This window comes from Oncorhynchus mykiss, chromosome 2, assembly GCF_013265735.2.
Source record: "Oncorhynchus mykiss isolate Arlee chromosome 2, USDA_OmykA_1.1, whole genome shotgun sequence".
In the NCBI taxonomy this organism is placed as follows: Eukaryota; Metazoa; Chordata; class Actinopteri; order Salmoniformes; family Salmonidae; genus Oncorhynchus; species Oncorhynchus mykiss.
In genome coordinates this window covers 90,251,745-90,267,364 of record NC_048566.1, presented here as the reverse complement: position 1 = coordinate 90,267,364, position 15,620 = coordinate 90,251,745, and the positions used below count along the sequence as shown (strand labels likewise).

Sequence of the window (15,620 nt, the reverse complement as noted above, 5' to 3'; positions counted from 1 at the left end):
GCACCCCGTACAATACTACTCACCAATGTCCAGTCTCTTGACAACAAGGAGGACGAAATTTGAGCAAGGGTTGCCTGCCAGAGAGACATCAGAGATTCTAACATTCTTTGTTTCACGCAAACATGGCTCACTCGGGATACGAATCTGTACAGCCACCCGGTTTCTTCACACATTGCGCCGACAGAAACAAACATCTCTCTGGTAAGAAGAAGGGCGGGGGTGTATGCCTTATTATTAACAATTTGTGGTGTGATCATAACAACATACAGGAACTCAAGTCCTTTTGTTCACCTGACCTAGAATTCCTTACGAGTAGATGCCGATTATCTACCAAGAGAATTCTCTTAGATTATACTCACATCCGTGTATACCCCCCACCCCACAAGCAGACACCTCGATGTCCTTGAAGAAACTGGAAATCACATATCCTGAGGATGCATTTATTGTAGCTGGGGATTTTAACGAGGCTAATTTGAAAACAAGGGTCCCTAAATTTTATCAGCATATCAAATGCAGCATATCATAAAACTCCTAGATCTTTGCTACTCTAATTTCCGCGACGCATACAAAGCCCTCCCTCGCCCTACTTTCGGCAAATCTGACGACGACTCCATTTTGTTGCTCCCAGCCTATAGACAGAAACTAAAACAGGAAACGCCCATGCTCAGGTCTGTTCAACGCTGGTCTGACCAATCTGATTGCACGCTTCAAGGTTTTTTCGAACACGTGGACTGGGATGTGTTCCGGATGGCATCGGACAATAACATTGATACGCTGATTCGGTGAGCGAGTTTATTAGCAAGTGCATCAGTGATGTGGTACCCACGGTGAATATTAAAACCTTCCCCAACCAGAAACCGTGGATTGATGGCAGCATTCGTGCAAAACTGAAAGCGCAAACCAGTGCTTTAAATCAGGGCAAGGCGACCAGAAACTTGACCGAATACAAACAGTGTAGCTATTCCCTCCGCAAGGCAATCAAACAAGCTAAGAGTCAGTATAAAGAAATTAGAGTCGCAATTCAACGGCTCAGACACGAGAGGTATGTGGCAGGGTCTACAGTCAATCACGGACTACAAAAAGAAAACCAGCCCCGTCGCGAACCCCAATGTCTTGCTCCCAGACAAACTAAACAACTTCTTTGCTCGCTTTGAGGACAATATAGTGCCACCGACACGGCCCGCTACCAAAATCTGCGGGCTCTCCATCACTTCAGCCAACGTGAGTAAAACATTTAAATGTGTTAACCCTCGCAAGGCTGCCGGACCAGACGGCATCCCTAGCTGCGTCCTCAGAACATGCGCAGACCAGCTGGCTGGTGTGTTTTCGGACATATTCAATCAATCCCTATCCCAGTCTGCAGATTCCCACATGCTTCAAGAGGGCCACCATTGTTCCTGTTCCCAAGAAAGCTAAGGTAACTGCGCTAAATGACTATCGCCACGTAGCACTCACTTCCGTCATCATGAAAGTGCTTTGAGAGACTAGTCAAGGATCATATTACCTCCACCCTAGACCCACTCCAATTTGCTTACTGCCCCAATAGGTCCACAAATGACGCAATCGCAATCACACTGCACACTGCCCTAACCCATCTGGACAAGAGGAATACCTATGTGAGAATGCTGTTCATCGATTACAGCTCAGCATTCAATACCATAGTACCCTCCGAACTCGTCATTAAGCTCGAGACCCTGAGTCTCGACCCCGCCCTGTGCAACTGGGTACTGGACTTTCTGACGGGCCGCCCCCAGGTGGTGAGGGTAGGAAACAACATCTCCAACCCGCTGATCCTCAACACTGGGGCCCCACAAGGGTGTGTTCTCAGCCCTCTCCTGTACTCCCTGTTCACCCATGACTGCGTGGCCATGCACGCCTCCAACTCAATCATCAAGTTTGCAGACGACACAACAGTGGTAGGCTTGATTACCAACAACGACTAGATGGCCTCCAGGGAGGAGGTGAGGGCCCTCAGAGTGTGGTGTCAGGAAAATAACCTCACACTCAACGTCAACAAAACAAGGAGATGATCGTGGACTTCAGGAAACAGCAGAGGGAGCACCCCCCTATCCTCATCGATGGGACAGTAGTGGAGAGGGTGGAAATATTTTAAGTTCCTCAGCGTACACATCACGGACAAACTGAAATGGTCCACCCACACAGAAAGCGTGGTGAAGAAGGCGTAACAGCGCCTCTTCAACCTCAGGAGACCTGAAGAAATTTGGCTTGTCACCAAAAAAACTCTCAAACTTTTACAAATGCACAATTGAGAGCACCCTGTCGGGCTGTATCACCACCTGGTACGGCAACTGCTCCGCCCACAACCCTAAGGCTCTCCAGAAGGTAGTGAGGTCTGCACAACGCATCACCAGGGGTAAACTACCTGCCCTCCAGGACACCTACACCACCTGATGTCACATGAAGGCCAAAAAGATAATCAAGGATAACAACCACCCGAGCCACTGCCTGTTCACCCCGCTATCATCCAGAAGGCGAGATCAGTACAGGTGCATCAAAGCAGGGACCGAGAGACTGAAAAACAGCTTCTATCTCAAGGCCATCAGACTGTTAGACAGCCATCACTAACATTGACTGCCAACACACAGTCTCAATCTCTATCCACTTTAAAAATTAATAATTGGATGTAATAAATGTTTTACTAGTCATTTTAACAATGCCACTTTATATAATGTTTACATACCCTACATTACTCATCTCATATGTATATACTGTACTCTATACCATCTACTGCATCTTGCCTATGCCATTCGGCCATCGCTCATCCATATATTTATACGTACATATTCTTAATCATTCCTTTACACTTGTGTGTGTATAAGGTAGTTATTGTGAAATTGTTATATTACTTGTTCGATATTACTGCACGGTCGGAACTAGAAGCACAAGCATTTTGCTACACTCACATTAACATTGCTAACCATGTGTATGTGACCAATAACATTTTATTTGATTTTAAATGCTTTTGGGAACGGGCAGAAGAAGTTCAGGTCAATCCACAGAGGTAAAAAAGACAATGTCTGAGTTTAATTCAATAAGAGATACTGTGAAATGGAAAGTTGAAAGAGAAGGGAGGGCCAGAAAAGTAATGTTTGGAAACAATTTGGTGAAGTGGTAGAATAGGATGATAGCTATGCTGGCTATGTTGTGTGGTGATTGTGAGGCGCTATACAAATTCTATGGTCACAAGAAGGGGACTTCAAATAGGGAAGTTCAAGGGAAGTGTAACCTACTGATCAGATACTGGAAACTGAAATCTGGACACCCACTGCAGGTTTATAACCGCTCACATAGCCTTAATATTTATTAACTACTGCAGAATGAATCATTTCTTGCAGTAGCCTAAAATGATACACCAAATGTGGGCAACATTTTGACATGGAAGTAGGAGTGGAGAAATATGATTTTTTTCTTTCAGCAGCTTGAGAGAATCCGAACGCTCAGTTAGATACAGTCTGTAGAAGTGCTATCTTTATCAGCATCATAAAATAGTATTTCAACCACAGAACATATGCATCCAAGGCGAACTGAAATCTTATCAGAAACATGTTGGGTTGTTTTTACAGCTTTTTATTTCCTTACAACCAGTCAAAACAAACACTTAACAGAACTCATGAGTGGTGGTGGAGTAGTTCCAGGAAAACGACCCTCAACGTCAACAATACGAAGGAGCTGATCGTGGACTTCAGGAAACAGCAGAGGGAGCACGCCCCTATCCACATCGACGGGACCGCAGTGGAGAAGGTGGAAAGCCTCTGCGTTCCTCTGCGTACGTATCACTGACAATATGAAATGGTCCCCCCACACAGACAAGGTGGTGAAGAAGGCGCAAAAGCGCCTCCTCAACCTCAGGAGGCTGAAGAAATTCTGCTTGGCCCCTAAAACCCTCACAAACTATTACAGATGCACAATTGAGAGCATCCTGTCGGTCTGCCCAATTCATCACTGGGGGCACACTGCCTGCCCTCCAGGACACCTAACAGCGCCCGATGTCACAGGAAGGCCAAAAAGTTAAACAAGGACATCAACCACCTGAGCCACTGCCTTTTTTAACTTCCTACAGCTCTCCGGTGGGCATAATAGACAACCTCCATTTTGAATGTGTCCAATCAGAGACATATCCACTCCCCCGCCCCCAAAATAAAGAATAATTGTCAAGCACTGACTTTGCTGCTAACTACTTTATTGAAAGAACATTGCTTGCTACGACTGTGATGTGGTTGTCCTACCTCGTTAAGATGAATGAGCTAATTGTAAGTCACTCTGGATAACAGCGTCTGCTAAAAGTGTAAATGATTGGCCTGTTCCCAGTCCCGCTTGCAAACTCCAGCACCCCCCTTTCCTCCTGTCTCCCTCCGTCCATATCTCCCTCCCCTTCTCCCTCTCTCCAGCAGCAGTCTGTCAGTGTTTCGCAGGGCTCCTGACGTCACTCTCTGTTTGCATAGCTATTGTCTTACCCATCGGGCTGCCTACCATGGCTCCAGGGTTGCAGTATCTGCTTTCAGCTTTTTTTCCCAGGGGCAGTCCAGAGAGATAAATTAACAGAGGAGGAGAGGACAAGAGAAGGAGAGGAAAGCAAGAGCTAACATAGCTACAGCAGGCAGGCTGCTACTTCTGAGTCTGGATTTTAAAATACACCTTTTCAGTGGAGAAGAAGAGTTTCTCTTCCCTCTCGTGAGGCCCCTGTTCGGCAGCTGAACCGTGTGTGTGTGTGTTTTGTGAGCAGTGTGTGTATGTGGAGGAAGCCCGTTTAGCGGCAACGGGAGCGCCGACTGAGTGAGCAGAGCATCTGGGCGTCTGAGAGCGAGGGCCGGCTGGCTGGCTGGCTGCACTGTGTGCTTTGATGACCCCCTCTGTGTAGCTGCCTGCTCAACCCCCCCCTCTCTCTCTGTCCCCCTTTTTTCCCCTCTCCTCTATCTCCATCGCAGCTCCCGGCCCAGCCATGTTTGGCACAGAGTCCTCATGTAAGTACCGTACCGCCATCCTCCAGCCTCGTCTGTCTTTCTCTCTATGTGGTGTGTTGTTGTCTGGTGTAACAGTGTCTGCTCCCGTCCTTCTGGGCTCTCGCTCTCCTCTCTACATCCCACTCTTTTTCCCCTCTCTCTGACCTTTCTGTTGTTCTCCATGTTTCCTGGTGGCAAGAAAGCTGGGATCTACCATTTTGCATAAAGGACCAATGATAGCTGGTCGTTATACAAATATCCATCTCTCCTCTGTCAATCCCTTCCTCTGCCTTCCCTCTCCTTAATTCCTCCTTTTCCTCACCATTCCTCGGTATTCCTGCACGTCGCCATGTTTATCCCAGACTTATCCTGTTATGCCGTGTATATTCTCTTTTCACCTTTCCGAATGGCTTTGCTAGCTAGACTGAAATATACACCATTACTGTCTCCTTCTCGCTCTCTCGCTGTGCATGTTGTGTGTGCGTGCATTCCACGTGACACTTTTTTTTGTTATAGATAGATCATGATTTTCTACAGTTTGCTTTCAGCAACCTCCTGCCATTGCAGGCAGCTCTATCTCAATCTCTCTCTTGCTCAGTCAGAAGACATTGAGAGGGGTGGGTATAGCATGTAGCATGTACACACGCTGAGCTAAGGCATAAAGATGCTACTGCTAGTGAGGCTCTGTGATTGCACCAATGTTTGGGTGGGTTTTGAGAGGGGTGAATGTAGCGTTCCCACATGCAAAAACATAGCATGTAGGCTATGCTATGATCTCTATCTTAGGCTAGCTAGACCAGTGTCTGGATGGGTGTTGTGTGGGTGGGCTCCTCACTGTAGACTGTACCCCCCCCCTCCTCACCCCCATTTTGAGGAGCTGTCACCATGATCTTCAGGTGGTCCGCTGTTCAATCTAGTCTCCTTCCCCGTCTGTCACGAGGAATATCCACTCTGATCTAATAGAAACTGTTGTTGCCGCACAGAGACAAAGTTAGGATACTTCATTTTTCTCTCCTGAAATTTAGATTAGAGATTGCATGCAACAGTCCAGCAACGAGTCCTTTTCTGTTACCAGCTTCCCTGGCTTCTAAACAGAGGAGTGGAGTACTCAGTTGTGCATCAAAATGCTGCTTCTTCATATCAAATGAATTTAATATTTTAATTTGACAGAACGTATGACTGACTGTTAAGTGGATAAGGATGTTCTGTTATCTATGTGGAAATTTGATTTCAACTGTTAGTCTCCTGCGGAACAGGACCCAAAAGATCGTCCTGACCTGACCTGCTGTTTTCCAGAAGAACTTAGTGTAGGTCTGTAGCCAAAAGGTGCATAACCGTAGGACCATTACCTGCCCCTATTAATCAACTGCTACTACAATGCTTAGTTTACCTGGGTAGTGTGTCACAAAGCAGAGTAGAGCTGGGACGATAAACCGAAAATGATCAACACAGACCATACCGATCACTTAACGCAGGCATTTTGCTGATATCGTCCATTACGTTAAGTAGCCTATACTAGAGAAATGTGAAGTTTGAAATGAAATCAGGTTTCTAATATGGGTGATTTGTTCATGGGACAATTGATTGCTACAACCATCAAACTAGTAGTTTTAAAGGATAATAAAATAAACTGTGGTTGCACATTATTATAAATCTTATCGTTCTATCGTTATTGTATCAATTCAGGCAATTTATTGCGATATGGATTTTTGTCCATGTTGCCCAGTTCTAAAGCATAGTCGGTTTAGTCAGCCAGCGGTCTACATCAGGGCTCTCCAACCCTGTTCCTGGAGAACTACCATCCTGTAGGTTTTCACTCCAACCCTGTTCCTGGAGAACTGCCATCCTGTAGGCTTTCACTCCAACCCTGTTCCTGGAGAACTACCATCCTGTAGGTTTTCACTCCAACCCTGTTCCTGGAGAACTACCATCCTGTAGGTTTTCACTCTAACCCTGTTCCTGGAGAGCTACCGTCCTGTAGGTTTTCACTCCAACCCTGTTCCTGGAGAGCTACCATCCTGTAGGTATTTACTCCAACCCTGTTCCTGGAGAGCTACCGTCCTGTAGGTTTTCACTCCAACCCTGTTCCTGGAGAGCTACCATCCTGTAGGTATTTACTCCAACCCTGTTCCTGGAGAACTACCATCCTGCAGGTTTTCACTCCAACCCTGTTCCTGGAGAGCTACCATCCTGCAGGTTTTCACTCCAACCCTGTTCCTGGAGAACTGCCTTCCTGTAGGTATTCACTCCAACCCTGATCTAGCGCACCTGATTCTTATAATTAGCTGGTTGATAAGCTGAATCAGGTTAGTTGCAACTGAGGTTGGAGTGAACCTACAGGAGGGTAGCTCTCCAGGAAAAGGGTTGGAGAGCCTTGGTCTACATACACTGAAATATACTTAACTTTGTAGTTTTTATTTTTTAGGTTCTAGTTCCAGATAAAGATTGTTTTATGGGTGAGCGTTACTGCTGAGGAGAGATGGCTCCTGTAGGTCTACTGTATATTGATCGTGTTTCAGGAGTCTTTTGTCCACCTGCTGCTGGTGGACTGTGGGTCAACCTCTCCCTCATTTGCATTCCTATGGTGATTGCTTTGTGGTGGTGAGCATGGTTTCTTCCATTGTCGCACAGCTAACAACAGCAGGGGACCTGGTTAGGTTTGTGCTTGGACGTTTCAGTGCCTGAGGGGAGAACGGCTCATAATAATGGTCGGAACTGCGCATATGGACTAGCATCAAACACCTGGAAACCATGTGTTTGATGTATTTGATACCATTCCACTAATTCTGCTCCAGCCATTACCACAAGCTTGTTCTCCCCAATTAAGGCACCACCAACCTCCAGTGCAGTGTCAAACTATGACTGAACCTACATTCAGACCAATGTCATAACACTTACCAAACCTCAGACGCAGCATACTTAGAGCACATACTTCATGTGTTGTGAATGTTTAAAATTTTATAAACGGACTTAATTTAACTGGACCCCAGGAACAGTAGGTACTGCCTTGGCAGGAACCAATGGGGATCCATAATAAATAGACACTTCACTTGTGTTCTTTAACCAAGTAACTCTGACTAGCATGAACTACAAACGGACTGCAATAACTCCGTACAGACTTGGAAAAACTAGCTCCAACAGACTACATGCACAGCATTGCAGACACAACTTACCACACACTCAGTCACAACAAAATACAGTGCTTAGCCTGTAAACAAGTGTATTCGACCCCAGGCAGTGTAACCAGAAACAACGTATCCCCTCCAGACATTTAAGTCCACGTTACCTCCACACTTACAGAGCTCATGTTAGGACAGGTATCCCAAAGATGGACCACAGCCCGTCGTTTCAAATGGGAACAAATGAGTCATAGTGGGCAGAACAAGCAAGGAGGTGGGCAGAGCCAAGCATGAGCTAGCGTGATCCTATTGGCCTGTTCTGGCAATACATTTGCATATTTCTGTTAGCTAAAGCCTACTCTGAAATGCGCGTATGCAATAATTCAATTCGCTTTTGCACTCCTAAACAATGCAATTTTTAAAAACTTTGGCAAAGGGTAAAGTCTACAAAACTTTATCCACTCTGTAACATATTCTAGTTTTGGGTTACAGAAAACTGTGTTGAGATGAAATGTTTCATCGGTGAGAACATTTGCAGAATGTCGGCCAAAATCCGTCTCTTTCCATCTTCTCCCACAGCCGGCCACTGGGCTTGGAAACGCCAAGCGGTTGCTTCACATTTATACATCTGGTGAAATATCTGTCTCATTGTTCTATTTGTGGCTAACCCCTTCCTTCCCCTGCATCACCCATCTCCCACCAACATACACACACACACACACAAAAGGGTCAGGGAGGAGGTCATTGACCTGACAGTTGGGTAGCTAACAGAATGGCTACATGGACTATCTGAGCTGACTCTTAAATTGTATTTATATTTCTGCACTCTCTATGCATACTCACAGGACTCTACATACTTAATCACACTGACACTCCAACATACGTTTAACATGCACACACATTTACACTGACTCTACACGTGCGCACACACTCACATACAATCATCATTACGCTGCTGCTCTGTTTATCATATATCCTGATGCCTAGTCACCTTACCCCTCTACATATCTACCTCCAGTATACCTGCACATTGTAAGTATGGTATTGGAACTGACCCTGTATATAGCTTCTTACTTTTTCCTATTTTTATTTCTCATGTTTTTGTTCTACTTTATGTTATTTTACTACATTGATATTGATTACTGCATTGTTGGGTTTAGAGCTTGTAAGAAAGGCATTTCACTGTATTTGAGCATGTGACATTAAAACTAGAAATGTATTAGTTTTGGGTTTTGACCTCCCATCCTCTTACCTGGTTTCATTCCGATGGCCTTTTGCCCTGCACTGTATGTAGAGGTTACTAGGAGAAATACTCTTAGAACTGGTGGATGTACATAGCAGAGCAGCAAAGAAGGCTGAAGGTGCTTTGTGTTGGTTCTGACAGGATGTAGTGTGAGTCTGACACCGAGTTCATGCCACCATTTTACTGTGCTAGGTCACCTTTAGTCTTTTGCCATCATATAAGACTGAACCACTCAACTGAGATACCAAGAAAACTAATCTTATTGTTGACATTTGTGATGGCTGATATTTTCTTGCGGTTAGTACTCTGTTCGCAAGTACTCTCTGCTGCGAGCGCTATTGGTGTGTTCCAGCCTTTAGTGGTGGATGTGACCTGTAGATAAAGACAGGATGTGTAATTGGTTGATTCATCTCTACTTCAGTATCCAGCTTTGGCATGAAAACTGCTAACCATATGATATTCAAATCTAATTGTATTTGTCATATGCGCCGAATACAACCGGTGTAGACCTTACAGTGAAATGCTTATTTGCAAGCCCTTAACCAACAATGCAGTTCAAGAAAGAGATATGAAAATATTTACTAAAGTAAAAAATAAATTAAAAGTCACACAATACAATAACGAGGCTATATATTAGAATGCTAACATGACTACGGTTATTGTTTGTTTATTTTTTTTATTTAACCAGGTAGGCCAGTTGAGAACAAGTTCTCATTTACAACTGCGACCTGGTCGAGATAAAGCAAAGCAGTGCGACAAAAACAACAACACAGAGTTAAACATGGGATAAACAAACGTACAGTCAATAACACAATAGAAATATCTACAGTGGGGCAAAAAAGTATTTAGTCAGCCACCAATTGTGCAAGTTCTCTGACTTATAAAGATGAGAGAGGCCTATAATTTTCATCATAGGTACACTTCAACTATGACAGACAAAATGAGGAAAAAAAAATCCAGGAAATCACATTGTAGGATTTTTAATGAATTTATTTGCAAATTATGGTGGAAAATAAGTATTTGGTCAATAACAAAAGTTTATCTCAATACTTTGTTATATACCCTTTGTTGGCAATGACAGAGGTCAAACGTTTTCTGTAAGTCTTCACAAGGTTTTCACACACTGTTGCTGGTATTTTGGCACATTCCTCCATGCAGATCTCCTCTAGAGCAGTGATGTTTTGGGGCTGTTGCTGGGTAACACAGACTTTCAAGTCCCTCCAAAGATTTTCTATGGGGTTGAGATCTGGAGACTGGCTAGGCCACTCCAGGACCTTGAAATGCTTCTTACGAAGCCACTCCTTCGTTGCCCGGGCGGTGTGTTTGGGATCATTGTCATGCTGAAAGACCCAGCCACGTTTCATCTTCAATGCCCTTGCTGATGGAAGGAGCTTTTCACTCAAAATCTCACGATACATGGCCCCATTCATTCTTTCCTTTACACGGATCAGTCGTCCTGGTCCCTTTGCAGAAAAACATCCCCAAAGCATGATGTTTCCACTCCCATGCTTCACAGTAGGTATGGTGTTCTTTGGATGCAACTCAGCATTCTTTGTCCTCCAAACACAACGAGTTGAGTTTTTACCAAAAAGTTCTATTTTGGTTTCATCTGACCATATGACATTCTCCCAATCTTCTTCTGGATCATCCAAATGCTCTCTAGCAAACTTCAGACGGGCCTGGACATGTACTGGCTTAAGCAGGGGGACACGTCTGGCACTGCAGGATTTGAGTCCCTGGCGGCGTAGTGTGTTACTGATGGTAGGCTTTGTTACTTTGGTCCCAGCTCTCTGCAGGTCATTCACTAGGTCCCCCCGTGTGGTTCTGGGATTTTTGCTCACCGTTCTTGTGATCATTTTGACCCCACGGGGTGAGATCTTGCGTGGAGCCCCAGATCGAGGGAGATTATCAGTGGTCAGTGTCTTCCATTTCCTAATAATTGCTCCCACGGTTGATTTCTTCAAACCAAGCTGCTTACCTATTGCAGATTCAGTCTTCCCAGCCTGGTGCAGGTCTACAATTTTGTTTCTGGTGTCCTTTGACAGCTCTTTGGTCTTGGCCATAGTGGAGTTTGGAGTGTGTTCCTGAAGTCCACGATCATCTCCTTTGTTTTGTTGACGTTGAGTGTGTGGTTATTTTCCTGACTCCACACTCCGAGGGCCCTCACCTCCTCCCTGTAGGCCGTCTCGTCGTTGTTGGTAATCAAGCCTACCACTGTAGTGTCGTCTGCAAACTTGATGATTGAGTTGGAGGCTTGCATGGCCAAGCAGTCGTGGGTGAAGAGGGCGTACAGGAGAACGCACCCTTGTGGGGCCCCAGTGTTGAGGATCAGCGGGGTGGAGATGTTGTTACCTACCCTCACCACCTGGGGGCAGCCCGTCAGGAAGTCCAGGACCCAGTTGCACAGAGCGTGGTGGGTCTCGAGCTTTATGACGAGTTTGGAGGGTACTATGGTGTTGAATGCTGAGCTGTAGTTGATGAACAGCATTCTCACATAGGTATTCCTCTTGTCCAGTTGGGTTAGGGCAGTGTGCAGTGATATTGTGTCATCTGTGGACCTATTGGGGCGGTAAGCAAATTGGAGTGGGTCTAGAGTGTCAGGGAGGGTGGAGGTGATATGGTCCTTGACTAGTCTCCCAAAGCACTTCATGATGACGGAAGTGCGTGCTACGGGGCAGTAGTCATTTAGCTCAGTACCTTAGCTTTCTTGGGAAATGGAACAATGGTGGCCCTCTTGAAGCATGTGGGAATCCGCAGACTGGGATAGGGATTGATTGAATATGTCCGTAAATACACCAGCCAGCTTTTCTGCGCATGCTCTGAGGACGTGGCTGGGGATGCCGTCTGGGCCTGCAGCCTTGGGAGGGTTGACACGTTTAAATGTTTTACTCACGTCGGCTGCAGTGAAGGAGAGCCCGCAAGTTTTGGTAGCGGGCCGTGTCAGTGGCACTGTGTTGTCCTCAAAGCGAGCAAAGAAGTTGTTTATTCTGTCTGGGAGCAAGACATCCTGGTCCGCGACGGGGCTGGTCGTCCTTTTATAATCCGTGATTGACTGTAGACCCTGCCACATACTCAGTTTTACAAGGATATGTTTAGCAGCATGAGTGAAGGAGGCTTTGTTGCAAAATAGGAGGCCTATTCTAGATTTTATTTTGGATTGTTTATAGTTTAACCAGACACCTAGGTATTTGTAGTTGTCCACATATTCTAAGTAGTGATGCTAGTCGGGCGGGCAGGTGCTGGCAGTGATCGATTGAAGAGCATGCATTTAGTTTTACTAGCATTTTAAGAGCAGTTGGAGGCCACGAAAGGAGTGTTGTATGGCATTGAAGCTTGTTTTGAGGTTTGTTAACTTCTCTAGGGTAGGGGGCAGCATTTGGAATTTTGGATGAAAAGCGTGTCCAAATTAAACTGCCTTCTATTCAGGTCCAGAAGATAGGATATGCATATAATTAGTAGATGTGGATAGAAAACACTCTAAAGTTTCCAAAACTGTTAAAATAATGTCTGTGAGTATAACAGGTGAAAAATCCATTCAGGAATCAGGATTATTATTTTATTTTTTTAAGTTTTCTATTCAATGCCATTACAGTATCCATTGACTTAGGACTCAAATTGCAGTTCCTATGCCTTCCACTAGACGTCAACAGTCTTTAGAAATTGTTTCAGGCTTGTATTCTGAAAAAGGAGGGAGTAAAAGCAGTCTGAATGAGTGGACCCTGCAGTGTCACATAACTTTTTCATGCGCATGAGAGAGTGCCTTTCTTGTTTACCTTTTATATTGACGACGTTATTGTCCGGTTGAAATATTATAGATTACTTAGGCTAAAAACAACCTGAGGATTGAATATAAACATCGTCTGACATGTTTCTATGAACTTTACGGATACAATTTGGATTTTTTTGTCTGCCTTTTGTGACTGCGTTTGAGCCTGTGGATTACTGAAGAAAACGCGCAAACAAAACGGAGGTTTTCGGATATAAAGAGACTTTATCGAACAAAAGGAACATTTATTGACTAAATTAATGTCTTCTGAGTTTAACCATATGAAGATCATCAAAGGTAAGTGATTAATTTGATCTCTTTCTGACTTGTGTAACTCTTCTACTTGGCTGATTTACTGTTTGTAATGATTTGTCTGCTGGGCTATGTTCTCACATACCTTAGCGTCCCACATACCCTAGAGAGGTTAAGTGTCCAAAGAAGGGCCAGAAGTATACAGAATGATGTCGAAAGCCTTGGCCAGGTCGATGAAGACGGCTGCACAGTACTGTCTTTTATCAATGGTGGTTATGATATTGTTTAGGACCTTGTGTGGCTGAGGTGTACCCATGACCAGCTCGGAAACCAAATTTCATAGTGGAGAAGGTACGGTGGGATTCAAAATGGTCGGTGATCTATTTGTTAACTTGGCTTTCGAAGACTTTAGAAAGGCATGGCAGGATAGATATGGGTCTGTAGCAGTTTTGGTCTAGATTGTCTCCCCCTTTTGAAGAGGGGGATGACCGCGGTAGCTTTCCAATCTTTGATCTCAGACGATACGAAAGAGGTTGAACAGGCTGGTAATAGGTGTTGCAACAATTTTGGCGGATAATTTTAGGGAGAGAAGGTCCAGATTGTCTAGCCCAGCTGATTTGTAGGGGTCCAGAGCCATTGGCCTGGGTATGGGTAGCCAGGTGGAAAGCATGGCAACCCGTAGAAAATGCTTATTGAAATTCTCGATTATTGTAGATTTATCGGTGGTGACAATGTTTCCTAGCCTCAGTGCAGTGGGCAGCTGGGAGGAGATGCTCTTATTCTCAATGGACTTTAGTGTCCCAAAAAGCAAAGGCTAGCTTTTTCAAATTGACTGTGTATATTGGTTCCTAACGTCCCTGAAAAGTTGCATATCGCAGGGGCTATTCGATGCTAATGCAGTACGCCACAGGATGTTTTTGTGCTGGTCAACGGCAGTTAAGTCTATAGTGAACCAAGGGCTATATCTGTTCTTAGTTCTACATTTTTTGAATGGGGCATGCTTATTTAAGATGGTGAGGAAAGCACTTTTCAAAGAATAACCAGGCATCCTCTACTGACGGGATGAGGTCAATATCCTTCCAGGATACCTGGTCCAGGTTGATTTAGAAAGGCCCGTTCGCTGAAGTGTTTTAGGGAGTGTTTGGTAGTGATGAGGGGTGGTCGTTTGACCGTGGACCCATTATGGACGCAGGCAATGAGGCAGTGATCGCTGAGATCCTGGTTGAAGACAGCAGAGGTGTATTTAGAGGGCAAGTTGGTCAGGATGATATCTATGAGGGTGCCCGTGTTTACAGATTTAGGGTTTGTACCTGGTAGGTTCCTTGATCATTTGTGTGAAATTGAGGGCATCTAGCTTAGATTGTAGGACGGCGGGGGTGTTAACCTCTCGCTTGCGTCCCATCTCGACAACAGCCAGTGAAATTGCAGGGCACCAAATTCAAAACAACAGAAATCCCATAATCCTAAGCCAGGATTCAGACACGGCTAGGACGTCAGGGTTAGCTAAAGTGTGCTAAAGCAATGAATAAAACAAACTTAGGGAGGAGGCTTCTGATGTTAACATGCATGAAACCTAGGCCTTTACGGTTCCCCAGGGGCTCTCAACAAATAAGAGCGCCTGGGGAATAGGTGTGGTACTGGGGGCTACAGGGCCTGGGTTAACCTCTACATCACCAGAGGAACAGAGGAGGAGTAGGATAAGTATACGGCTAAAGGCTATAAGAACTGGTCGTCTAGTGCGTTGGGAATAGAGAATAAAATGAGCAGAATTCTGGGCGTGGTAGAATAGATTCAGGGCATAATGTACAAACAAGGGTATGGTAAGATGTGTGTATAGTGGAGGTAAACCTAGGCGTTGAATGACGATGAGAGAGATTGCATCTCTGGAGGCACCAGTTAAGCCAGGTGAGGTCTCTGCATGTGTGGGGGGTGGGACAAAAGAGCTCTCTAAGGCATGTTGTGTGGGACCGGGGGCTCTTCAGTTAAATAAAACAAAGTACTAACTGAGACAGCAGTAGACAAGGCATATTGACATTAGAGAGAGGCATAAAGCAATCACGGGTGTTGATCGGGAGAGCTAAGACAACAATGGGTAAATGGCGATGAATGGGCAGAGAGGGTTATTTAGGTAAGCACAGGACCTGAGTTCAAGGCTGGGGCCGACAGATAAACAAAAAGAGGTACCACGTTACTGATTAGTCCACCAGGCATCAGCTGTGTAGCCGAGTGATCATAAGGTCCAATGAGCAGCAATAGGTGTGTCAGGGAGCCGTTCGGTA

General features: G+C 45.1%; 1 protein-coding gene across 3 annotated transcripts in view; it reads left to right on the top strand.

Moving 5' to 3' along the window:
• Positions 1-15,620, top strand: part of LOC110502310 (suppressor of tumorigenicity 7 protein homolog) — a 101,298-nt gene that overhangs the window by 31,164 nt on the left and 54,514 nt on the right. For 2 of the 3 annotated variants that reach the window (XM_036958767.1, XM_036958775.1), the window contains exon 2: positions 4,947-4,982. The exons of the other annotated variant lie outside the window; for it this stretch is intronic. In XM_036958767.1, the coding sequence (XP_036814662.1) occupies positions 4,961-4,982 (22 nt within the window). In that variant the 5' untranslated portion in view covers positions 4,947-4,960. The remainder of the gene's footprint in view (positions 1-4,946; positions 4,983-15,620) is intronic. 3 annotated transcript variants of the gene reach the window in all.